General features: G+C 45.5%; 1 protein-coding gene and 1 long non-coding RNA gene across 2 annotated transcripts in view; one reads left to right on the top strand and one right to left on the bottom strand.

The window, feature by feature from the left end:
- AGBL1 (AGBL carboxypeptidase 1) overlaps positions 1 to 26,831 on the top strand; it is a 418,457-nt gene that overhangs the window by 208,001 nt on the left and 183,625 nt on the right. Inside the window, exons 19-20 of the mRNA XM_087704308.1 lie at positions 13,389 to 13,518; positions 22,452 to 22,583. Coding sequence (XP_087560434.1) covers positions 13,389 to 13,518; positions 22,452 to 22,583 — 262 coding nt within the window. The remainder of the gene's footprint in view (positions 1 to 13,388; positions 13,519 to 22,451; positions 22,584 to 26,831) is intronic.
- On the bottom strand, positions 7,794 to 12,631 carry LOC148048475 (uncharacterized). The gene is made up of 3 exons (XR_015695336.1): positions 12,527 to 12,631; positions 12,142 to 12,267; positions 7,794 to 7,867 (listed from the first exon to the last, which is right to left on the bottom strand). It is a non-coding gene; the product is annotated as an uncharacterized LOC148048475 (long non-coding RNA).

The raw sequence follows: 26,831 nt of genomic DNA, 5'->3' as shown, positions 1-26,831 counted from the left end.
GGAGAATCTCCTGGGTGTAAAATTGACAGGATGAAAGTCCAGTAAACTAAGACTCTATCTGCATAAGATGTGGTAGTACTGTAGGGATGACTTTTCCTACCTGATTGAGCACTTACATCCTGTTTTGAAGCAGGTTGCATTTTTTTGGGATCAGACTTTCTTGGCAGCTGCTGAAACTTTGCAGCATCTGGTGAAGTTCATTTATTTATCTTCTAGGCATTTAATAGGGTATATATTGTTTCTTTCCAATCCCAGAATTTCATTAACACACTCCTATGAGGAAAGTTCAGCTGAGAGAAAGAGAAAACAAATAGTGCAAATGAGGTATGTTTAGTACTACCAGATCTGGTATCTTGCAAATATCCAGATGATCATCTAAATTGCTGTTATCCAGAGGACAACCAGATTTTGCATCCCAGATCTGGTACACCGGTTCCATGGCTGAAGGGGGATTTGAATTTTGGCTTCCACTACATTCTAATCACTGTATTGCTATCCCAATACAGCTTTTGGAGGAAAAAGTTCAGCCTTCCATTATATTTAAGAATGAAGAGTAGCTATGGAGATTCTCAGTCATCCAGGTTATGGTTGTCCCAAAAGGGCTTTACAAAAGGCACCTATGGACTAATTTTGGGTTTTGCTTGAAGATGTTTTGCTTCAAGACATTTTGCTTCTCATCCAAGAAACTGCTTCAGTTCTTCTTCAGAAGAAACAGGACTATCTTGATACATTTTGGAGCTTGAGGTTCATTCTTCAAACCCAACCCTAAGTTTAGGTAGAATAAGTAGCAATTATCACTTAGCATTAGCAATTACACTTAGATTTATATACCACTTTATAGTGCTTTATAGCCCTCTTTAAGTAGTTTTACAGAGTCAGCCTATTGCCCCCAGCAATCTGTGTCCTCATTTTACCCACCTCAAAAGGATGGAAGTCTGAGTCAATCTTGAGCCTGGTGGGATTTGAACTGCCAAATTGCAGGTAGCCGGTAGACAGCAGAAGTGGCCTGCATAACTGCACTCTAACCACTGTGCCACGGAGACTCTTAAGTAACTGATCTCAGGCAGCAAAATAATGAACAATGGGGAAATGTTGGCAAGGAAGCTCTTTACACTATTGGTTATATTAACCAAAGCTATGTGAGCTACACCTTTTTGGTGTAGAGGGAAAGCTGTACTTTTCCTGGACCAAAGAAAGATCCAGTTCATGTGTTGGTGCAGGGGATAGAGGCATATTGGCTTGTGCTTCCAGAAATAAAATTAATATAATTGTTGTTCTCCTAGGAGTCTAGCAGAATCTCCTGGTATAAATTTGACAGGATGAAAGTCCAGTAAACTAAGATGTCATCTGCACAAGATGAAGTAGTATATTGGGGGATGACTTGACTTCAATATGTTCTAGCATTTTTCCCTTCCATGAATAAAAGCCAGATTGGATTATCCACCAAATCTTATTTCCAGAAGTTCTGCATCTGATCTTGAGAATAATTCATTCAAAGGGCACGATTTAGATCCAAATGCATAGTCATTCAATATCCAGAGGCAGCTCCATAACCTCAATTGATGACCAGAGCAGTTGCCTCAATTTGTTTTATGGTAGAGCTGGCCCTAGTTTGAATCTACTCTATGGGGACTTTCCCCCCCTACGTATCCTTCTAAACCTGGTGTGTCAAACTTGATTTCATTGAGGGGTGCATCAGGTTTGTATTTGACCTCGGGGGCCCAGGGTGGGCGTGGCCAGGATGGGCATGGCCAGCATGACATCACTCTTGTTGGGGGGCTCCTGTGATGGCCTGAGCACTCTGCTAATGAGAACAGGCTCCCGAGCTCAGTTTTCGGATGTGATGGCCTCCTCCAACCCTCTGCCAGCAAAAACGGAGCTTGGGAGGGCCGCTTTCAGCCTTTGCCAGCTCCGTTTTTATTGGCAGAGGCACCGCAGGCCAGTCATTTGCAGTTTCCAGGGCGGCCCTGCGGACCACATCTAAGCACCTGTGGGCCGCATCTGGCCCCCCGGGCCTTGAGTTTGACAGCCTTGCTCTAAACAGTCAACTCTTGTTACCTTTATTTATTTAAATTGATTGGCTGCCCAACTCCAATGTCATTGTTAGAGTATTTGATGTAGAAGAAAGACAGACAAAGACTGGGGGTGGAGTCAAGAGGGGAATCAGCCTGGAATCATTAGGTTCTGATAAGCAATTAAGTCTAACCCCTCTTGAATTCTGTTAACTCTTACCTAGCACCACTTTTGTGCTATTTTGTATGTAACCACAAGCAAAAAATCAGTTTAACTTGAACTTAACTTGGGTCCTGAATCTTCACGCCCTGACATTTGAATTTTAGAAATGATCACACGGAGACGTCAAAAACATCATTTTGACTTATGTATACTTGCTGAAAAGTAGTCATTTTTGGCTTAGTCAAGTTTGGATGAGACGGGATTTAGTGGTGTACCTTTCCTACTTATTAACCGATATCTCAGTAGCAGATTTCAGCTTATTGGCTACAGGAAACAGCAATTTTTTTATTGTCTGCAGAATGAATAGAAGGGAGGCTAACAATTAAAATTACAGGATCAAGAAGACAATTCGGGAGAAAGGAAGAAGGCTGTTACGAAGCTTGCAATATTGTACAAAACCACAGTCCCGTTTTCCTTTTCTTTAAAAATAAAGTTTTAAATTAAGGCATTATACTAACACAGAGCAAGCTGTGAAGGATGTAATAAATTGCTTAATGCAGAATGAGTGATAAAATCCTCAATACTCCTACAGTAGCAATCTATAAAGAGTCTGTAATGTGTGCTTGGTACATATACCATTACTATGTTACAAAACCAGATAATGATTTGGGTTTTATTAGCTGGAGATGAAAGTCCCTCCTGGCTGTTCACACCAGACTATATAATTTTTCAGCAGTGGCAGAGATGTAATGCAAATTCAGTCATGAGATACTGCAGTTAAAGCATATCAGGTAGCAAATGTGGGAAGCTTGTGTTGCTTAGGGCTTTGGATCTACTGTAGGAAAAATCTGGATTGTACTGGAAATATGAGCCAAAGTTTCATCTCAGTTTGACTTATTAGCCATCTAGCTCATTGTTCTGTTCAACCACCATTAAGCAGTCCCCAGTTGTTACTAAGGTAAAGGTAAAGGTTCCCCTCGAACATATGTGCTTGTTATTCCTGACTCTGGGGAGTGGTGCTCATCTCTGTTTCAAAGCCGAAGAGCCAACGCTGTCCGAAAAAGTCTCTCTGGTCATGTGGGTGGCATGACTAAATGCCGAAGGCGCACAGAACGCTGTTACCTTCCCACCAAAGGTGGTTCCTATTTTTCTACTTGCATTTTTACATGCTTTCAAACTGCTAAGTTGGCAGAAGCTGGGACAAGTAATGGGAGCTCACTCAGTTATGCGTGCTAGGGATTCGAACCGCTGAACTGCCAACCTTTCTGATTGACAAGCTCAGTGTCTTAGCCACTGAGCCACCGTGGCATCCAGATGTTAATAAATGATGATTATTTTATTTGTCCTCAAATCAGAAAAAAATCAATACAAGTCCTTATTGCTTGTAAATTATTTATCTATCCCATATTTGATCACAGAATCTGGTTAAACAGAGGCTTATAATATGAGTTATTTGGCTCCAGGTATAGGTAGTCCTTGTGTTACCACCACAACTGACCCCCAAAATTCTGTTGTTAAGCAAGTCATTTGTTAAGTGAGTTTTGCCCCATTTTGCAACCTTTCTTAATACAGTTGTTAAGTAAATCACTGCAGTTAAGTTATGAGCTGTGGTGGCATAGTGGTCAGAGTGCAGTACTGCAGGCTACTTCTGCTGACTACCAGCTGCCTGCAATTTGGCAGTTCAACTCACCAGGTTCAAGGTTGACTCAGCCTTCCATCCTTCCAAGGTGGGTCAAATGAGGACCCAGATTGTTAGGAGCAAGAGGATGACTTTGTAAACCGCTTAGAGAGGACTGTAAAGCACTGTAAAGTGGTATATAAGTCTAAGTGCAATTGCTATTGCTAACCCAGTTGTTAAGAGAATCTGGTTTCCCCATTGGCTTTGATTGTCAGAAGTTCACAAAAGGGGATCGCAAGACCCCAGCACACTGCAACCGTCATAAATATGAGTCAGTTGGCAAGTATCTGAATTTTGATCACATGTGGAGTGTAAATCATCTCTTTGATGTGAGGTCAACTACTTTGGTTTGCTCAGCAAACCCTGGTTTTATGCCACCTATGCAGCCAACCCACTTTCTGGAAATGAAATAACACCATTTCTAAGTACCCCGAGATCTAAACCCTGAAGCTGTGTTTGCATGAAAGAATTATATGTGTTTGTTTACAGTTCAGTACATTATGCAAATTCAGAAAATTGGGTTGGTAACCTTGGTATAATGACTCACCTCAATTTTCTGACTTCAGATCATATGCTGAACTTTAAACAAACCTCATGGATCAAGTCTGCAGAATCTTGGCTGAAAATGTGGTTGACAACTCAGTGTGTTGTATGAGCATTAGTGACTGGATAAACCTTAACCTAACATGGGCGATGCCAGCATCTACTTTATTGGATAAGAGTCCCAATTTTATTCATGAGTTCTATTCTAAAACTGAATCTGTGGGATCGGATTGAATTGTTTGAGGAATATTATTGATGTGGTTTTGTCCATTTTTTGCCCCAAATTAAGTATTCTTTTAAACATTAATAAGCTGCCTAGAGTCTGATGGCTTGAAAATCCAGTAAACAAAAATAAATTGAATAAACTCCAGAGCACTTAACTTTGAAATGGAAATGCCCTGTTCATTTGCCTAATTCATTTTATAAAAGCAATCTAAGCTACAGGTCGCTATCATAGCTTGTGACTGGATGTGCTTGTAAAATCACCTTGGAGAGTTAATAATCAGAATAGCCAGTTGCAAATGATAACAGGAATTCTGCCTCTTCAAAAACAACCTAAGAATGGAATTAGGGGAGCCACTTCTGTTGAAATGGCTGATCCTTCACCTGCACAGTTAATAATAATGTCTGTATTCTGTTTTCATTTCAATAATTTAATAATACTTTGATGCAGAATAGAGCTGGAGGGGCCTTGGAGGTCTTCTAGTCCAACCCCCTGCTCAAGCAGGAGACCCTATACTACAGGTATTTCAGAGAAATAGCTGTCCAGTCAGTCCTAGAAGAGATCAACCCTGACTGTTCTTTAGAAGGCCAGATCCTGAAGATGAAACTCAAATACTTTGGTCAGCTAATGAGAAGGAAGGATTTACTGGAGAAGAGCCTCATGCTGGGAACGATGGAGGGCAAAAGAAGAAGGGGGTGACAGAGAATGAGGTGGCTGACTGGAGTCACCAAAGCAGTCAGCGTGAGCTTAAATGGACTCTGGGGGATGGTAGAGGACAGGAAGGCCTAGAGGGGTCCATGGGGGTCACATGAGTTGGGCATGACTTCACAACTAAAAACAACAACAACAACTCCAATGTATGAAAGGAGCTAGTATGATCTTGAAGGAAATTTGCTTGGATCGATATTTCAGGTTGCAAAACTTGCATCACCAGTAAAAAAAAAAAAAAAAAACATGTCTACTGAGGTACCACCCTGCTCTCTTGAATGTCAACAGCAGAGTCCCAAACTCAATTGATATCCAAGCAGAATGCTACTCAGCTAAGAAGTGGAAATTATTCTTTACCAGGATAATAATTAGGCCATCCTGATGAATAACAATCCCTCAGCCTTGAGTAGGATTCTGAAAGGTTCGGCTAAAAAGCTTGCATTGCTAATTTCTGGAACAGTCTTCCACTTGGCAACAGTAGCCCAACAGGCATTATTTTGTGGCTGGATATTGGGTTTTAATTTTGTTAATCCGGTACTATTCAATACTGTTGGCAGCTGGAGATTCTCAGAGCAAGAAAGCAATGAACAAAAAAATGCAGTTATGAATTAGCGATGGAGGGAAACAAAAGACCAGAATTTCATAACTCTGGGACTCAGAGGGGAGATATGGGGACTACAGAAGGAATATGACATTCTGGAATTGGCCCTTCCTTCCCAATTATGAACAGCTGTTGGTAATGGCCACCATTCTTGAATTCTGATATTTAGTCCTCCCCGTGTCATTTCACATCTTTGGGAGGCTTCATGAAGCTCTGGCTGCCAAGGGGAACTTGACATTTTGTCCCAAGCAAACTAATTCCAAACTCTAAATATTCCTTTTAAACATTTATCCCTTTGGCATTGTAGAACGGATGATGGCTTTGCAACAGAGCAATAAAGAGACTTGGAGAGTGATCTTAATGAGAACGTTCTGCTGTTCAAGAGTCTACTGTGGCTGGAGCGAGCAGCCTTGCAACCCAGGAAATAATCCTACCTTTTAAAACTTAAAAACTGCCCAATTGTATTTAAGATTTGGTAGATAGGTGGGTGGGAGGAAATGGAGATTGTATTTACAAGTAGTCCTTGATTTACCACCACAACTGAACCCAACATTTCTGTTGCTAAGTGAGACATTTGTTAAGTGAGTTTTATCCTTTTTTATGCCCTGTCTTGCCACAGTTGTTAAGTGAATCACAGCAGCTGTTTGCTGTGGTCCGCCGGCAGCCTGCAGAGCTGGCAGCAGAGTCAGACAGTGAGGAGGTTTGGGAGGAACATGGGCCAGTCTTGGAGTGTGGGGAAGGTTCGGATGAGGGCTCTGCATCGGAGGCAGAGAAGGGGCCAGGGCCATCTGGGAGTTATGTGCTGCCTCCAGAGTCTCCAGAGTCGGACAGCAGCAAGGCAGAGGATCAGGCTTCCCCTGTTCCCAGTACACATGCATGCACAGAGCTGCCAGAAGACAAGAACAGTTAAGACAGAAGGGACGATTTGGGAGTAAGGCTTGGAGTTGATTGGCCCGTCCCATAGGACATAAAGGAGGAGCAAAGGCACAGGAAGCAACTTGGTTCATGCTGGTCAGTTTATCTTCTGAAGCTCCATTTTGATTCTTTGCTCCATGTGGCCTTGCCAAGCTAATTGCCAATTAAATCTTTGGCAGCGTTTCAAGGAAGATAAAGGTGGGTGCTTATCAGCCTTATCCCGAAGGACTTTGGCAATCTACTGTAGAACTCTTTACAACTATTTGGGACTCATTATGGGCTATGAATGAACATAATTCACAGCCTTTGAAATAAAAAGAGGGTTTTGGAGACTAAGCGTGTGCTTTTTAATGTATCAGGAATCCTGGGGCAGAACACAGTTAAGTTAGTAACACAGTTGTTAAACAGATCTGGCTTCCCCATTGACTTTGCTTGTCAGAAGGTTGCAAAATGTTTTCACACAAGTCCAGGACACTGCAACCATCCTAAATGTGACTCAGTGGTCAAGCATCCCATGGAGATGCGGCAATGGTTGTAAGTGTGAAAAACGTTCGTAAGTCATAAGTTTCCCAGTGCTGTTGCAACTTTGAAGGGTCACTAAATGAACTGCTGTAAGTTGAGGATTACATGTAATTAACAAGATGTGTGAGATGGCCTAAATGTCTTCTTACTTTCTTTTATTTTATTTAAAAAGCCTGGTGTGCCTATTGTTAAATATTGGTTAATTGTTCTGACTGTCAGTAACATCCTCTGAGCTCTCTGATTGGCTGAGAGCTCCAGAGGGTGTTGCCGACGCACTGTTATTGTTGATTGGCCGAGGGACTGACGTCAGCAGTTGCTGTCGCGTCCCCGGCCAGTGATTGGTTAAACAAGAATATAAATACCTTGGCGGGAGTTTCCCGTCCCTTGAATCGCCTTCAACCGAATAAAGAGTTCTTCTTGTTTGAAACCCTGGCTGTGCGTTGTCCCTCCGTCAATACTTAAAACTGGCGACGAAGGTGGGATTCGGCGATTCCACGCAAGCCTAGGTTTAAAGACAGAGAGTTTATTCCAGCTAGCTGCTGTAAGTCGCTGTCCGCGCCAGCACCGAACGCTGAGGAAAATTTTTCCTGTCACGTCTTCAGTCCATCCGCTCCTCACAAGTCAGTTTAGCCAGTATGAATTCATTGCCGCCTTTCGCTCCTTTCGGCTCCGCCGGCGAATCCTGGGAAGGATTCATGGAGCGCTTTGAAACATATTTAATCGCAACTAAAAATCAGGCTCAAACGGATGAGGAGAAGTGCAGCTTTTTCTTATCATGCTGCGAACCCTCAATGTTTGCCTCAGCCAGAGCCATGGCTGCTCCCAGACCCGCATACAAATTGGGCTGGGACAACTTGATGGCCAAATTAAAGGGGCACTATGCCCCAACGCCATCCAAAATTGCCCGCAGTTTCGCATTCAGGAGGCGGGTACAGAAGCCGGGGGAGACGATCAGTCAATTTTTGGAAGCCCTGCGCACTGTGGCGGCCCAGTGCGATTTTTCGAACCTAGAAGAAAACCTAGTCGAGCAGTTTGTGTGCGGTGTGCGGGATGTACACTTAAGAAGCCGCATGTTCCGCCACCATGACATTACGCTGCTCCAAGCAGTCGAGATCGCCAGAGCAGCTGAGCTCTCGGAGCAATCGACCGCCGATTTGGAACGGCTACAGCTGTCAACTAACCCGGCACCGGCCTCACAAGTGCATGACATTGACTATGATGATATAATCCCTTGTGAGGACCGGGAGCCAGACAACATCGATCAAGTCCGCGCACAACCACGGCGGAAGCCACCTGCCAAATCCACAGCCGCACCGCAAAACGCCAGGGTGCCTTGCCTTAGCTGCGGAGGCCGCCACGACCGCCAAACGTGCCAATTCAAAAATGCAATCTGCCACCGCTGTCAGAGGCAGGGGCACATCGCCCAAGTGTGCCGAGCCTCCTTGCCGGCCCCTGCCTTCTTCCAATCTTCTGAGAGGACCAAGCAGCAACAGCAACAGCACCGCCAGCAGAGACCAGCTCGCAGAGGAGATGACTGCCACACTGTTTCCGAGCCGCAGGAAGTGGAGACTTCCATCAACCAGGCCTCCTCAGGCAACCGCAAGATCAAGGCCAATGTCCACCTGGCAGGTCAGCCTTGCCAGATGGAGGTGGACTCCGGCTCCTCCCGATCATTATTATCTTGGGACATGTTCTCAAACCTCTGCCCTACAGTTTCCCAAAATCAGTTAGCCCCATCCCGGGTACTCTTAAGGGACTACCAAGGGAAGTTGATCCCTGTTCTGGGATCCTTTCCTATCCCTGTTAGATATGGCAATTTCAAGGGAGAGCTGCCAATCATAATTGTAAAACACAATTTGCCGGCTCTTCTTGGCCTTGATTGGTTTAAGACACTGGGACTGTCCATTGGGGGGGTCCACCAAGTGAAAACTGCGACAATTGAGGACGTCCTGCAGGAGTTCTCTGATGTGTTTGATGGACAGCTGGGGTGTTATAAGGGAACCCCCATCTCCCTTAGCTTAGATCCTCAGATTGCTCCTATTAGGCTGAAAGCCCGCAGGGTGCCTTTTGCCTTAAGGGCCAAGGTTGACGCCGAACTTGACAAATTATTGGCGCAGGGTGTCATCGAGCCAGTCGATCATGCTCCATGGGAGACTCCCATAGTTCTTCCGGTCAAGCCGGATGGCTCGGTGAGAATCTGCGCCGACTACAAGTCGACGATCAACTTGGCCCTTCAGGCAAACCCCTATCCAGTCCCTGTTGTGCAACACCTGCTCCATTCCCTGGGGCAGGGTTGCATATTTGCTAAACTGGATATGGCGCAAGCCTATCAACAGCTCCCGGTGGATGACGATGCGGCGGCTGCCCAGACCATCGTCACTCATCGTGGGGCTTTTCGTTGTCGCCGCCTACAATTCGGCGTATCCGTGGCCCCGGGGATCTTCCAAAGTCTCATGGAGCGCCTGCTCCATGGACTTCCGGGGGTAGTGCCATATTTCGATGACGTTCTGATCGCTGCTACAAGCCGCTCAGAACTCATCGAAGTATTAAGGAAGGTCCTCTGTCGTTTCAGGGGCGCGGGATTAAAATTAAAAAGCAGCAAATGCTCATTTGCTGTCCCTAGGGTAGAATTCTTGGGCTTCTTAATAGATGCCCAAGGCATTCACCCTACACCCTCTAAGATTGCCGCCATTAGGAACGCCCCTGCTCCCACCTCCAGGGCGGAGCTACAGGCGTTCCTAGGGCTGCTCAATTTTTACGCCCCCTTTATTCCTCACAAGGCGTCACTAGCCGAGCCGCTGCATCGGTTGCTCGACCGATCCGCGGCCTGGCACTGGGGAAGCCGCGAAGCGCATGCGTTCGCGGCTGTCAAAGAGACGCTGACGTCATCGGCAGTCCTCATTCAATATCATGATGGGTTGCCTCTGACGTTGGCGTGTGACGCCTCCCCATTTGGAGTAGGGGCTGTCCTGAGCCATATCCTCCCTAATGGCTCAGAAGCCCCTGTGGCCTTTTATTCTCGGACACTCTCCTCGGCGGAGCGCAATTACAGCCAGATCGACAAGGAGGCTCTGGCTGCAGTGTCCGGGATTAAGAGGTTCCACGATTACCTCTACGGTCGGCACTTTACCCTTGTCACCGACCATAAGCCACTCCTTGGGCTTTTGGCGGGGGACAAGCCGACCCCCTCCATTTTATCCCCCCGCATGACTCGCTGGACGGAGTTCCTCGCAGCGTATTCTTATACGTTGCTGTACCGTCCAGGCAAACAGCTAGGGCATGCAGATGCCCTCAGCCGTTGCCCACTCCCGGAGACGGACACCGCACCCGTGCCCTCCCTCTCAGTCCTCTCCATTGCCGCCTCCGGGTTCCCACTCTCTGCCGCGGACGTGGCGGCCCACACGAAGGCCGATCCGATCTTGTCCCAGGTCTCTTCCTGGGTTCTAAGGGGATGGCCAGCAGACAAAGTGGCAGAGGGCTTCCAGCCCTTTAAAAATCGCCAGGCTGAGATCTCCCTCCACGGGGGTTGTCTCATCTGGGGGGATCGGGTGCTGATCCCCACCGCACTCCGGCCACTGGTTCTGGATCTGCTCCACAAGGACCACCCGGGCATAGCACGAATGAAGGCATTAGCCCGTAGCTATGTCTGGTGGCCCTTGCTGGACACAGAAATAGCGGCCCATGTGGGCCGCTGCACGACCTGTCAATTATCCAGGCCCAACCCCCCAGCCGGGCCTGCTCGTGAGTGGGAGGCTCCGAGAGGCCCATGGTCTCGCCTCCACATCGATTTCGCCGGTCCCTTCCACGGCCAAAACTTCCTGGTAGTGGTGGACGCCTACTCTCGATGGGTGGAGCTAGTCCTCATGGGCTCCACCACAGCCGAGAGTACGGTCAGGGCCCTGCGGAGGATGTTCGCAACCCACGGGTTGCCGGACGTGGTGGTCTCGGACAATGGGCCACAGTTCACGTCCACCACCTTCCAGGAGTTCTTGGCCGAGCAGGGGATCCGGCATGCGCCCATAGCCCCGTACCACCCGGCCAGCAATGGCCGGGCGGAACGGGCGGTCCGCTCAGCTAAGGAGGCACTGAGCCGCATGGACCGGGGCGACTGGCAGGCGAGGGTGGCGGCTTACCTGCTAAGCCAACATTCCACCCCCTGCCCAACTACCAACAAAAGCCCCGCGGAGCTCTTGATGGGCAGGCGCCTGCGGACTCCCCTGGATAGGCTTCACCCGCTCTATTCAGGGGATCAGCCGAGCAATCTGGGGGTCCTCCCTCCCCGGTCCTTTAAGCTAGGAGATCCAGTGTGGGCTCGGTCGTTTACGGGGGAACCAAAATGGGTGCCGGGTGCTATCGTTGCCCTGACTGGCCCATGTTCTTTCAGGGTCCAATTGGCTGATGGAACCCAATGGAGACGCCACCTGGATCAATTGAGGAGGCGTCTCCCGTCGCAGGCTGGTGGCCGCGAACCCCTGAGCGACAACACCGCAGCCCCGGGGTTGCAATGTGAAGCCTTCGCCTCTCCAGGCCTCAACCTGCACCAAGCACAAACCCCTCAATCCGAGAGACCACATCCAGGGGCCTTTGCCACACCAGGCCCCCTCCTGTTTCAACAACAGCGTCCTCAATCCGGCAGTCCGCAACCGAGGGCCTTCGCCACACCAGGCCCTGCTTACCCAAGCGCCGCCCAAGGGGACGCCATTCCAACAACTCAATCCGAGGACGCACAGAGAATTCCCCCCACGACAAGTGACGCGCCCCCACGGCTACACCTACCGTTGCAGTTGAGCCCGCCTTCTGGGCCTTCCCGAAAGGGCGTGCCTCGGAGCTACACTCCCTTCGGGGAGGAGCTACCACGAGGAGGTCCTCCTCCGCCGACGACTTCTCCTGCAATGAGAAGATCTGGGCGGGTCCGGCGCCGCCCAGCATATCTTAAGGACTACGCATGCTCCGTTTCGGGCATGCGCAGAACTGGGGGAAAGGGGTGTTAAATATTGGTTAATTGTTCTGACTGTCAGTAACATCCTCTGAGCTCTCTGATTGGCTGAGAGCTCCAGAGGGTGTTGCCGACGCACTGTTATTGTTGATTGGCCGAGGGACTGACGTCAGCAGTTGCTGTCGCGTCCCCGGCCAGTGATTGGTTAAACAAGAATATAAATACCTTGGCGGGAGTTTCCCGTCCCTTGAATCGCCTTCAACCGAATAAAGAGTTCTTCTTGTTTGAAACCCTGGCTGTGCGTTGTCCCTCCGTCAATACTTAAAACCTATGGTGAGATCAAGGCTTTTAAAAGGGTAGAAATTTTCCAGCACTTTCTAGAACAACCATGTCATCGTACATGGTTTCTCGAAGTGCCCATGGCACTTTTGCAACTTTATTTCAACTTTTCTTGTCCTTTTCCAGCCTTTGGTGATTTATACGACCCTCAGCCTCTATAAAAAGAACCCAGTATTTCATTCTCCATCTCATTCTAATTATTTGAAACTAACAAGCAAATGTTGCATAATGATATCATTTTATTATCTATTAATATACGGCTTGAGATTTGATGCTATTTAAAAAAATCTGCTTTGTTTTGTTATGCCTGAGTCCACATTGTTTCAGGGGACGTATATTGTTGATTGCTGCACTCCAGTTATATTAACGTCAATGAGTTATTTAAAGCAGCATGCATTGTGTACTTTCTCTCAGCTCCCACTATTAATCGCTTTTAAGTAAAACAGCTCCCTATCTATCTCTCATTGTAAAATAAGATTGCTCCTAATTTTGTTAAATCCATCTGCACGGGGGGGTTCGCTTACAAAGAGAGTGATAACCAACACAGCGAGGAATGAATTTGCTCAAAATAAACAGCTCTAGAGGTTTGACTTCCACTGCCCCTTTCTAAAATGGAGGCATCAAGGAATAGAGAATAGAAGGGGAAGAATCCAGAAACTGATTTGGCTCTGACGCTTTTTTGTACTAGAGATTTTCTACTAGGATTTAGGCTTTTCTTTTTTCTCTTCTTCTTCTTCTTTGACTCCAGTCAGCGGTGTTCCTTGAGTGGTGATGATTTGAACAGGCAATGGTTGAATCCCAACCCTTTGTGCCACCCCACCATTTACCACAGCAAGGGTCTCCTTTATTACCTCAAGAGCCAAGGCCGAGTTCCAGTGGTGAGTCATTATTTATTTATTTGTTTTTATTTATTCATTTAGGGAATTTATACTGCTGCCTATTCGCACATGGCAACTCAAGGCAGCTGGCAGAATATAAAACCCCAGAATAAAAACTAACAAAAGAAGTAATATAATAAATTAATATACTAAAATCACACCCACACCCACACCCACATTGCAGTGACAGCACATCACACGAGCCATTTAATGGGCTCCATCCTGCTCTGGGTTACTCAGGCTTGCTGGCAGAATCAGGACTTTAGCGCTTTCCGGAAGAGTGTTAGAGTGAGGAGCCATTTTAATCTCTTTGGGAATGATGTTCCAGTGAGAAGGGGCCACCACAGAAAAGGCCCTTCTTCTGGGTCCCACCAGGTGTATCACCCTAGGGGATGGGACCCGCAACATTCCCTACCTCCCTGCTCTGATGGGTCGGGTAGATGTAACCGGCAAGAGACAGTCCCTCAGATTATCACTTTTTACTTTTGTTTTTTGGGAAACCAAGATGGCGGCCGTGATCATGCAGTGGAAGCTCCACTCTGCTGCATATACATGTAAAAATGGTGGGGTTTCAGTCAGAGCTTGGGGGGCTGCCTTGGTTTTCTTGCCTCCCTCCCTGAAGACCCCTCTATTTTCCTTCTTCTAAGCTTTCCTCTCTGTTAAGTGCTGAATGCACCTTTAGCTTGATCTCAGGGTTTTGTTTAGTGTTGGTTTGAGTGTGATGTGCGGTCTTGCCAGTGGATAAACCATGTTTTGTTTTAAAGCAGTAAATAATCATTTGAAACCATGGCTTTTGGGGATAACTAACTGCAGCTGTGGCTTATTTCTGGTATGCTAATTAGGACATAGCATTTGCAATCTCCTGCCTTATTCTTGGTTTGTTTGTTTGGGTTTTTATTCATCCCTAAACCTCTGCCAACCAGCTAAGAAACAGCAGATAAAAGAGCTGGAAAACAAGGCAGGAATTGGCCAAACATTTTTTTTTAGACTGCAAGATTTGTTTCAGAGTTGTTCAAGCAACTGTGGTTAGTATAAGAAAGCATGCCTATAATTATAGCCTACTGTAAAATGCATCCTGTTTGCTCTTTCCTAATACTTTCACTTCTTTACAAGCAATTATCTAATGTAATATATTTAATGTACTCTTTTGTGATTTTTGGGGGTACTTTGTATCCATGATTTTTTTAAAGTTCTGGACCATATTACAACACTGGGGAAATAGCTTATTTCAGTTTATAACTGCAATCAAGTTCTTGTACAAATTTGGGTCTCATTTTCTTTGTTGTTTGTTGTTGTTAGTTGCGAAGTCATGTCTGACCCATCACAATCCCATGGACAACATTCCTCTAGGCCTTCCCGTCCTTTACCATCCTCTGGAGTCCATTTAAGCTCATGCTGACTGTTTCGGTGACTCCATCCAGCCACCTCCTTCTTCTCTTGCCCTCAATCGTTCCCAGCATTAGGCTCTTCTCCAGTTAGTCCTTCCTTCTCATTAGGTGGCCAAAGTATTTGAATTTCATCTTTGAGATTTGGCCTTCTAAAGAGCAATCAGGGTTGATCTCCTCTAGGACTGACCTGCAGTCCAAGGGACTTGCAGGAGTCTTCTCCAGCACCGTAGTTCAAAGGCCTCAATTCTTTGGCCTTTGGCTCAGCCTTCCTCATTGTCTTAGAAATGCTTATTAGAGTGTTGCAAAATATTCCTACCTTTTGGAGAGGATAATAATTTTCCAGAGAGAAAAGAAAATTGTTTGCTGAACATCAGGTTCCATTTACAGAGTAAAAATACTATAAACTGTTAGCCCAGATGCCCACGAATAAGTGTAATCTTGAAAGCTGTACTCAGTGGAACTGAAAAGTAGCAAATGCTCAACAAACATCCATACCAAATAAAGTCTTTGCTACCTAGAATCCAGAATGACCTAGAGATTCGTGTATTCTCCCCCCTCAAGGGCCAGTGCTAGCTATCAGCAAATTTTGCTTGAGACTTGCTTATTGATCCTTCTGTTTCACTCCTTCTCAGCCTTCAGAAGTTGACAAGCTATAGGAGAACTGGATTTTCCTTGTCTTTGAAGAGTTCATTGATTTTATTTAATACATGTTCAATCTCTCTCTCCCGCTCTGCTTTCTCCTTGCTTTGGGAGTATGCTTTTCCTCCCCAGACTTTCCAAGTAAAACTCACCAATATAAATATTGCAGTGAGGAACAGAAGTGAAGTTATTAAATCCTTTTAATGTGTACAGAAGGAGGAGCCAAAAACAAATTGTACCTTTTAAAAAATATGGTTAAGTTAAACTATGACTTAGATTGGAATGTGGGTAAAATTCAGAGGTGGGTTCCTACCGGTTCGCACCAGTTCGGTAGAACCGGTTTGTCAAATCTACCGAACCGGTTAGAAGAGGTTCCACCAGTGGACCCGGAAAGCAGGCCACACCTACAGAAGAGGTTCCAAAAAATTTTGAAGCCCACCACTGGTAAAATTCCTCAATTTGTTTGGACTCTACTAACGTGATAGAAGCATAATATTGCGTTGTTAGTTGAAGTTTGAATCTGTAACTCCTGAAAAAACCCAACTGCCTGTTTATTAGATCCAAATAATTGATAAATGAACGTAACACTTCTAATAAGATGAACTTTTTAATTACTATCATTATTGGATACATGAAAGAGAGGCTTACTCTGTAGTAAAATGGATAGGAAAAAATGTGCCCAATGTGCCCGCGGCAAAGGTTTATTAAGGATGTGCCTCAATTCTGAGTATGGTTGAATAACAATTGCTATAAACTGATTTGTAAGATTCTTAAGGTTTTAGTTGGGACACATGGCACTCATAAGAGAATGGCCTGCCAGTCATATTGAAGTAAATGTTTTCCTGTCAGTCATATCCGACTCTAGGGCACAGTGCTTATCTCTGTTTCTTGGCTGAGAGAGCCAGCGCTATCTAAAGAAAATACCCAAGATCATATGGACAGCATGGCTGTACATCAAACAGAACACTGACCTTCCCACCGAAGTGGTACCCATTAATCTACTTGCATTTGCATGCTTTTGATCTGCTAGTTGGACAGGAGCTGAGGCAAGTAAGGGGAGCTCACCCTGTTGCATGGAGCTATGCTGGAACCCAGTCTATCTGCTCTCCATGTGACAAGTTCATCATTTTAAGCACTGAGCCATTGTGCCCCCTCTATTTCAAATAGTTACATTGAATTGTTCAAATTTGGGAAGTGTATACATATGTCATGTGTTGGGATCTCTTTTGATGTAGCCTTTTTGGCATGAGATCCTCTTCCCTGTGATGTGATTATCTAGAATTCACAATAATAATGTGACAATGTATGCGATTACTCTTAAGGTGATGTGTCCGACCACAGTGTAAGTTATCAGATAAGTGATGTTCAACCTCTCAGTTTCACAGTGGGAAAACACAGAATCAACTCTACTTTTGTATTAAAAAATGATTTAGATGCAGATCACACACCACGTCACATTGGATATTTGGGAAGTGATTTGTACATCACTGTGGTTTTACTAAATAGTTAATTATTCTCTACTGCACTAATCATTCCGTCAAATACTGCTGGTATTGGAGGTGACCAAATCTCTCTGTTTTAGTTTTCTTCTCTTTAGTTTTGCAGATATAGGATGAGTGGATTGGTAAAAAAAAAAAATTAGGTACAGAAAGTATATTGCATGTTTTGTATATTCATTTTCCAAAATATAAATAATTTTCTCTGAACTTTTGCATAATATTTAGCTTTTTTTTCAAAGGATTTTGTCAAATATACATATCTATTTAGTGATAGATAGGAGGCAAATATTCAAATGAGGACATGCTATTTTTATGAGTTTGTGTGTGTGTGTGTGTATGTGTATGCATATACATAATCAGACCTTCACTCAGATAGATAGACAGACAGACCAGTGGTGGGTTTCAAAAATTGTTCGAATCTACTCTGTGGGTGTGGCCTCTTTTGTGGGAGTGGCTTGCCACCCATGTGACCGGATGGGAGTGGCTTGCCGTCCATGTGACCGGATATGAAGATGCCGACGACACTTGTCAGAACCACCTTAAATTACCTCACACACAGCACTGGCATGCATAAGAATACGATGTATGCTTGTTTTTTAAAAGGCATCTTTGGTTTGCGTTAAAACAACTTCAACACACGCAATGTTCTGATTGCACCACAAATGCAGTAGTCATCCTTACCTTTCACAGAGGCACTGAGTTTTATAAATATGAGCATGACAGTGTAGAATAATCATATCCAAGGACCAGTGGTGGGTTTCAAAAAAATTTGGAACCTCTTCTGTAGGTGTGGCCTGCTTTCCGGGTCCACTGGTGGAACCTCTTCTAACCGGTTCGGTAGATTTGACGAACCGGTTCTACTGAATAGGTGTGAACTGGTATGAACCCACCTCTGAGACAGGCAGACAGCATTTTTGTTCAGTATTATTATTGCTATGGTTCATTGCATGGTCAGCCTGATGTTTAGACTGGCTTTGGCATTTTCATCCACCTTTTGAGTTGTTTCCAAGAGCCTGGGACAGAAAGATATTTGATGGTATTAAATGTATTGTCACAAGATGTTAGCTTTTGAAAGTAAAACTGCCTTTTGCAATTGACAAATGGTGATTTTTTGTCCATGCTGATGGTGTGCAAGTGATGCTCCAGATGTTTTGGGATTGGTATTAACTTTGTTTTCTTTTGCTACAGTCACACAGCTTCCATTGTAGGCCTTTGTATTTTGTGATGTTCTCTACTTCTTCTCTTCTGTAGTGCTGTCTCCAAGTAGTGCAATGTCCATTATCTACACTTTTTGTCTTTCTTATCAACAGTTGTTTAGACTGGGGTGTTATGTGGCAGGTGCTTTTTAGCTTCTTCCTTTTCTAATATTTTGATCTAATTTGTGTTTGATGAAAGAAATGTCCTTCTGGGTTCAGCTCCAAGTGGGGAAAAAGACACTGGAGACATGGAGGCTGCTTGGAAAGATGGTTTATTGATGGACAGGGCCACATGGCTTGAGCCCTGAACAGAAAAGGTGATCACATGCTTCAATGTTGGTGGAGAAGAAGAGAAGGGCTGAAGGAGGAGTTTGCTAGGCTTCTTATAACCTGTTCAGTCCCACCTCTCTGTTTCCTGTTCCTGTGTAAGAACCCTCCAGACCTTCCGCACAGCCCTTAAAATCTGGCTATCCCGTCAGGCCTGGGGCTAAAGATTTAACCCACCCCCACCCAAATGGTATGAATGTTGTGTTCTCTTTAATTATGTATTGTTCTTATGTGTCATTGTTTGTATCCCCTTCCTCATGAGTTATAAGCCGCCCTGAGTCCCCCCAGGGAAAAGGGCGGCCTATAAATAAACTTTCAAATTCAAATTCAAATTCAAATGTATTCTGATTGGTTGTCAGACTCTCATGGGGCCATGCAGGGGCAACTCTCTAGGCTGTGTTTTGAATCCAGGTATGGATGAGTTCTCAGATGCCATGTGGTCAGTTGAGTAAAGGGCCAATATTATCATGCTTTCCTATAGCTGCTGGTGAAGTCTTTATTATGTAAAGTGGACTAGCTTGACTGTTTTAATGGCCCATTGACAAAGTGGGGATGGGCAGGAAGCTACAGGCAACTATTCTGTCTTTTAAAACATGTTTCTTTCTTTTCACATCCAGAGGAATATTCTGTCTTTTCAATATTTCCTAGGATATTTCATTTTTCTGGGAGAGGGCTGGATGATAACTTCCCACATGGTCCTGCTTGTTCTTGCTTGTAGGCAAATGGTATTTCTTGCACATCTTCCAATGCACCATTGTTGCCACTTTGTCATGCCCTTGTTTGTAGCAAGTCTGTGCAATCTTGCAGCAGCTAATTAGGTGACTCACCATATCTTCAGTTTCTTTACACAGGCAACATTTATTGTCTGTTGCTGTTTCTCACTTCTGGCTTTGTATTCATTGGTTCTTAAGGCTTGGCCTTGTACAACCAGAATTAGTCCCTCAGACTCTTTCTTCAAATTTCCTGCTCTTAGCCATCACCATTAGGTCTTGTTATCTGCTTTGCCTGCTGTCTTTTTAATGTATTAACCATTTTTTACTTTGCCAATATATTAATATTACAAAATTTGGAGAGGTAGGTATTTTGAGGGATAGATGCATTTTATTTTAGATATCCTTTGTACAGTAAAAATAGATTTCCAAATTATTTTCTTTCTCTTGGCTAGCTGGAAAACTTAGCAAGCAAGTTCTGGGATCAAGTAAAGCAGTGATGGGGAATTAAAGGTTAATCACACTTCTGATTTATTTACATAGTATTTCCCTTTCCTTCTGGGGGTGTGGGTTTAAAGACACCCAATCTATGTTTATGTCAAAGATTACGAATCCTGGAGGGAAGAGACTGGAAGTTATGGATATTGATTTCCTATCATATCAAAACTGGACAATGGGTTGGTTGTTCTTCAAAAGCCGGGGTCAATATTAGCCCTCTGTGTGAATAAACCCCAGTTTTTCACTGTGATGAGAGTCAATAACTGCTTATAAAGACAATCTAAATTTGGTGTAGGAAAAGATGTGACGATCGCCTGGCCCTGTAACAACAGAAGCTAGGTAGATGGATTAGATTAGGAGATGACTAGGGGAGAAACACAACAATTAAACTGGGAAGCTAAGTCATGTTCTCTTCTTTGTGCTGCTGAGATTTTTACAGAATCAAAATAACAGTGTACAAGAGTGTTTTCACCTAATTGCTTGCCTAAGCAATGCTTCAAATTGGTATGTTATGTACTATGAATGTAAAGAAATGCAAGAGGTATTTAATTGTTTTGCAAACTACAGGTTTGGATTCTTACAAGATGGATAACAAGGAATGTTTAGAAGCAAAAAAGCCTCTTATTACTCAGTATGTTATCCCAGAACTGGTCTTTAAAACGTAGATGGGTACTCTAGTTTTAATCTGGGTTGAGAAGGACTTCATTTTCCTAGGGAGTCTGTGAATGGTAAATGGGGATGAGAGTGGGATGCTTGAGTGCATAAAATTAATATGGATCTGCAGTTGAGGTAACTCACTGTTATCAGGGTAAATATGCTTTTTCCCCCCTGGAGCTATGAATAAAGCAGAGCAGTGCACCCTCAAACTGTATGTAGAAACTACTAAGTTGCCTTACCTAGAAACAGAAGAGGATGATTTGTAACCCAAATACCAATATTGTATTGTGCAATGAGCAGGTGTGGGAACATATGATGTCATTGTTAGTACCTACAGAATAATTGTGCACTCATATTACTTCTTCGGTTAGGTGTACACCCAAGCTTTGCCTACAAAACTCAAGGGGGTATGCAGTGTATTCCCCTTCTAATTTGTCCAAATATCCATGAGCAACGATGGCATAGTGGTTAGAGTGCAGTACTACAGGCTACTTCTGCTGACTGCCAGCTGACTGCAATTTGGCAGTTCGAATCTCACCAGGCTCAAGGTTGACTCAGCCTGCCATCCTTCTTAGGTGGGTAAAATGAGGAGCCAGATTGTTGGGGGCAAGAGGCTGACTCTGTAAATGGCTTAGAGAGGGCTGTAAAGCAATGTGAAGTTGCATATAAGCCTAAATGCAATTGCTATGATGTAGGGAAAAAAATGAAAGGAGACCCTGTAGATCTTAGTCTGCTTATTCATTGCCAATTATAGGAAGTAGAGGTTATTTCCATTTCAAGGCCATTCATCCAGCACTGTCTGAAGACAATTCTGCAGTCATGTGGTCAGCTTGATGCTGTTTCCTCCACACTGAAGTGCTACCATTTTATCTACTCACATTTGTCTGCTTTCAAACTGCTAGATGGGCAGGAGCTAGGTGAAGACAGGAACTCACTCCATTGGACAATGCTTGGGTCTCAAACCCAGGCTGTTGGCTTTCTAGTCAACAAGCCCAGCATCTTAATCACTGAGCTGTCATACCACCCTTGATGTAGGTTAGGCTGAAAATCAAAACCACCTATTCTCTTCTACATCTGAATGTCAATGAAAGTGGGTTCTCCTGATCTTAATGTAGACCCTAATCACCACACCTATTGATGGCTCCTGCTTCTATACAGACAACTGCGCTCAATGACTTCATCCTTCATATTCAGAGGATATGGAAGCGAGATAATACTCTATAAAAAAATGATAAATATAGGCCAAGGAAGTAAAGTGCAGTTCCTAACTCTTGTTAGGAATCAACTATTTTGCATAAACCTTAAATCTATTTTTAGCGCTCTTTTATTGTTCAGTTTTGCTGAGATAGGAAGTCAATACCCATAACTTTCAACCATGACACTTTGCCAATGCCCTCGGTATCAAGTCTCTTTGATTCTCTTTGGTGCAGGAACTAGGTATGTCTAGTTTAATGAAAAGAAGGACTAGGGGAGACATGATAGCAGTCTTCCAATATCTCAGGGGATGCCACAGAAGAGGGAGTCAAACTATTCTCCAAAGCCCCTGAGGGCAGGAGAAGAAGCAATTGGTGGAAACTAATCAAGGAGAGAAGCAACCTAGAACTAAGGAGAAATTTCCTGACAGTTAGAACAATTAACCAGTGGAACAACTTGCCTCCAGAAGCTGTGAATGCTCCAACACTGGAAGTCTTTAGGAAGATGGATAGCCATTTGTCTGAAGTGGTATAAAGGTTTGAATAGAAGACCTCCAAGGTCCCTTCCAGCTCTATTTTTCTATTCTATTCTATTCTATTCTATTCTATTCTATTCTATTCTATTCTATTCTATTCTATTCTATTCTATTCTATTCTATTCTATTCTATTCTATTCTATTCTATTCTGTATTTGCCTAGAGCTGATGCTCAGATATCTCAAACATTAACTTCTTTTGACTCTGGGACAGCATTTTCTTAGCAACTACTCAACTATGAGTAGAGACTTCAACATTTGGTTGATCCCTCCTTCTTTTTCCATCTCCAGGTGTTTTGTGATTACCATGGACATTCTCAGCGAAAGAACGTCTTTCTATATGGATGCAGCATAAAGGAGACTCTCTGGCAGGCAGGATGTACCATAGATACATCCAAGGTGACTGAGGATGTTGGCTATCGGGTAAGGTATACTTCTTATAGCTTATTCATCCGCATAGATATTCTGAATTAAATTGTCTTGATCATTTCTGGCTTAATCTTTCAAACTTTTAACAGCCAATCAAAGAAAAATCAGATGACAAGCAACAGCAGAACCTGCCGAATAGTAGGAAAAAGATTTAAAGGAACCCAGATTTGTTAGAATGCAGAAATATAATATGGGGGTGGGAGGCAAGAGGATCTAATTGCTTTGAAGGGACAGTTAGGAACTCCCCCTCCCCAAAACCAATGGAGCCAAGTGGGTGAAAAGGGTAGATCTATGGCAAAAACTGTATTGATTTTATATAAAAATGTGGAAATATGGTCATATAAATCTGCCTGTCAGAGGAGATTACATTGGTCAAGGCACCAGGCTTAGAAGTCAGCAGATTATAAGTTCTAGACCTGCCTTAGGCAGACAAAGTCAGATGGAAGACCTTGGGCCAGCCACTGTATCTCTAGGAAGGTGGCAATGGCAAACCACTTCTGAAAAACATTGCCAAGGAAGCTGCAAGGACTTGTCCAAATAGTCTCTGGGCATCAGGCAAGATTAAAGAAAAGAAGAAAAAACCTTTGTCAGATTTTTAGTTTTACTATTTTTCTATGTTCTAGTTATGATCATGCTTTTCTTATTCTTTGCATTTGTTGTCTTGTGTCTCTCCCCATCTCCATCCCCATGAAAGATACTCCCTTACTAAGATCTCTTCTTACATTAAAATCCAACCAAGTACTACTTTAAGAAATTGGCAAGTGCACCTTTTTCTTTTTAGTTCTGGTGACTTTTTAAAAGAGGTTTTACTCATTTATTTAGCATATGGCATCTATCAAGGTCATGCAATCACCTATATACAAATTTAGTTTTAAAAGCTAATACATAGATGAGAGGTGTGGTAGCCTGGAGGTGGAGATCTCGCCTCACAGAGTTTGTTCCTAGGCAGCAGCAGATATTTCTCTCTTTGGACATCAGCAATGGTCTGCTGCGAATTCCATGTAGGCATCAGGAAGGGCATCTGTCCAGTAAATGCTTGAGCTCTGTTCAGTTGCTCCAGGTCATTAACAGAAAAGAAAAAGATAAATGGATAGATTTTTTTTTTCATTTCATTTCATTTATTAAGATTTATAGGCCGCCCTTTTCTCTGAGGGGACTCAGGGCGGCTTACAATCACAAGGGAAGGGGGTGCAGTATCAAAAGACAAAACAAAATGTGAACAAAGAAAAGAAATAAAACACAACTTTCGTTCAGCAATCAACACTCGGGCGGGTAACTTGAAAACCTATTCCCAGGCCTGCTGGGAGAGCCAGATCTTGAGGGCTGCGCGGAAGGTCTGGATGGTGGTGAGGGTACGAATCTCAACGGGGAGATCGTTCCACAGGGTCGGAGCTGCAACAGAAAAGGCTCTCCTCCGTGTAGTCGCCAGTCGACATTGGCAGATGGAATTCGGAGGAGGCCCAGTCTGTGCGATCTAGTTGGTCGAAGGGAGGTAATCGGCAGGAGGCGGTCTCTCAAGTACCCAGATCCACTACCATGGAGTGCTTTAAAGGTGGTCATCAGTACCCTGAAGCGCACCCGGAGACCGACAGGTAGCCAGTGCAGCTCGCGGAGGATGGGTGTAACGTGGGCGAACCGCGGTGCGCCCACTATCACTTGCGCGGCTGCATTCTGGATTAACTGTAGTCGCCGGATGCACTTCAAGGGCAACCCCATGTAGAGCCCATTGCAGTATTCCAGCCTAGAGATCACAAGGGCTCGAGTGACTGTTGCGAGAGCCTCCCGATCTAGGTAGGGCCGCAACTGGCGGACCAGGCGGACCTGGGCAAATGCCCCCCTGGTCACAGCTGACAGCTGGTAATCAAAAGTCAGCTGTGGGTCCAGGAGGACTCCTAAGTTGCGGACCCTATCTGAGGGGTATAAAATTTGACCCCCCAGCCTAAGTGTTGGTACATTAGCCAAATTGTTGGGAGGGAAACACAACAGCCACTCGGTCTTGTCCGGGTTGAGTACCAGTTTGTTAGCGCTCATCCAGTTCTTAACGGCTTCAAGACCCTGGTTCATCACGTCCACCGCTTCATTGAGTTGGCACGGGGCGGACAGATACAGTTGCGTATCGTCCGCATATTGGTGGTATTTTATCCCGTGCCTCCGAATGATCTCGCCCAGCGGTTTCATGTATATGTTAAATAGTAGGGGGGATAAGACTGAACCCTGGGGCACCCCACATGTTAGGGGCCTCAGGGATGATCTCTGCCCCCCGACCAACACCGACTGCGACCTGTCCGAGAGGTAGGAGGAGAACCACTGCAGAACAGTGCCTCCCACTCCCACCTCCCGCAGTCGTCGCAGAAGGATACCATGGTCGATGGTATCGAAAGCCGCTGAGAGGTCAAGGAGAACCAGGATGGACGCATAGCCTCCATCTCTGGCCCTCCAGAGATCATCGGTCAATGCGACCAAAGCGGTTTCTGTGCTGTAACCAGGTCTGAAGCCAGACTGGAAGGGGTCAAGATAACTAGCTTCCTCCAAGGCCCGTTGAAGCTGGAAGGCCACCACCTTCTCAACAACCTTCCCGATAAAGGGGAGGTTGGAGACAGGACGAAAGTTGTTTAAAATGGCTGGATCCAAGGATGGTTTCTTCAGGAGGGGTCTCACCACCGCCGTTTTAAGTACGGCGGGGAAGTGCCCCTCCCGAAGGGAGGCGGTCACGACCGCCTGGATCCAGCCATGTGTCACCTCCCTGCTGTTGGCAACCAGCCAGGAGGGACACGGGTCCAGAATGCAGGTGGAGGCACTTACAGCTCGAATGGCCTTGTCCACATCCCCAGAGGCAACATCCTGGAACTCAACCCAGAGGTGATTTGCCAAGTAGTCCTCCTGTGTCTCGGCTGGATCTACTGCGGTGGAGTCCAAGTCCGATCGAAACCGAGCTATTTTGTCCGCCAAGAATTGAGCATAGTCCTCAGCCCTACCCTGCAAGGGGTCTCCCGCATCCCTCCTATTTAGGAGGGAGCGGGTTATCCTAAACAGGGCGGCTGGGCGTGACTCGGCGGAGGCGACCAAGGCAGAGATGTAAGATCTTTTGGCAGTTCTTAATGCCCTAACGTAGTCCTTGGTGCAGGTGGTCAGAAGTGCTCGGTTCGCCTCGGACTTATCGGACCTCCACAGGTGCTCTAGGCATCTCCTCCGGCGTTTCTTCTCCCGGAGCTCCTCGGTGAACCAAGGAGGCCTCTGGGATCCACTGACCCGGAGGGGCCGTAGTGGCGCAATCCGATCAAGAGACTCCGACGCCGCCGAATGCCAGGCGGCAACCAGAGTCTCCGCCGAACTGTGGGCGAGAGTATCAGGAATAACCCCAAGCTCCGTCTGGAACCTCAACGGGTCCATAAGTCGCCTGGGGCGGAACCACCTGGTTGGTTCCTCCTCCCTACGGTGGGGGTTTGGCCTCCGGAAGTCAAGCCTCAGTAGGCAGTGGTCTGACCACGACAGGGGTATGATCTCATTACCCCTCAGACCAAGATCACACATCCACTGCTCCGAGAGGAATACGAGGTCGAGCATGTGACCCGCTGCATGGGTTGGGCCCCGAATTACCTGGGTCAAGCCCATGGCTGTCATGGAAGCCATGAACTCCTGCGCCCCATCAGAGCGTTCACCGAGCGATGGCAAATTGAAGTCCCCCAGAACTATAAGCCTGGGGAACTCAACTGCCAGCTCGGCTACTGACTCGAGGAGCGAGGGGAGGGATGCTGCAACGCAGTTGGGAGGCAGGTACGTTAGCAGCAAACCCACTTGACCCTTGAGGTCCAACTTTATCAGCAGGGACTCACACCCGACAAGCTCCGGAGCAGGGACCCTACGAGGTAACAAAGACTCCCGGATAACAATAGCCACACCGCCACCCCTTCTCTGGGCTCTCGGCTGATGAAGCACCTGAAATCCCTCTGGGCACATCTCTACAAGGGGGACTCCTCCTTCTGTGCCCAGCCAGGTTTCAGTAATACATGCCAGGTCTGCCCTCTCGTCAACAATTAAGTCCCGGACGAGGGGAGCTTTGTGAACAACAGACCTGGCATTTAGCGACAACAGCCTGAGACCAGGGTCCTGACTGCTCGCGCCATCTGGTCTTGGAGTGGGACTCATAGGGCCGGAAGGAGGGATCTCTGTGATGTAGCGAACCCTCCTTCCCCGGTAATGGCTTGCCCTAAAGTCCCCGCCATATCTGCCCCTATCCATATC

Source organism: Thamnophis sirtalis, unplaced genomic scaffold (assembly GCF_051295495.1).
Source record: "Thamnophis sirtalis isolate CommonGarterSnake01/CBP01778 unplaced genomic scaffold, rThaSir2_p1.2 scaffold_2, whole genome shotgun sequence".
Classification (NCBI taxonomy): domain Eukaryota; kingdom Metazoa; phylum Chordata; class Lepidosauria; order Squamata; family Natricidae; genus Thamnophis; species Thamnophis sirtalis.
Note: the sequence above shows the minus strand (reverse complement) of the source record. Positions and strands in the feature narration are given on the sequence as shown.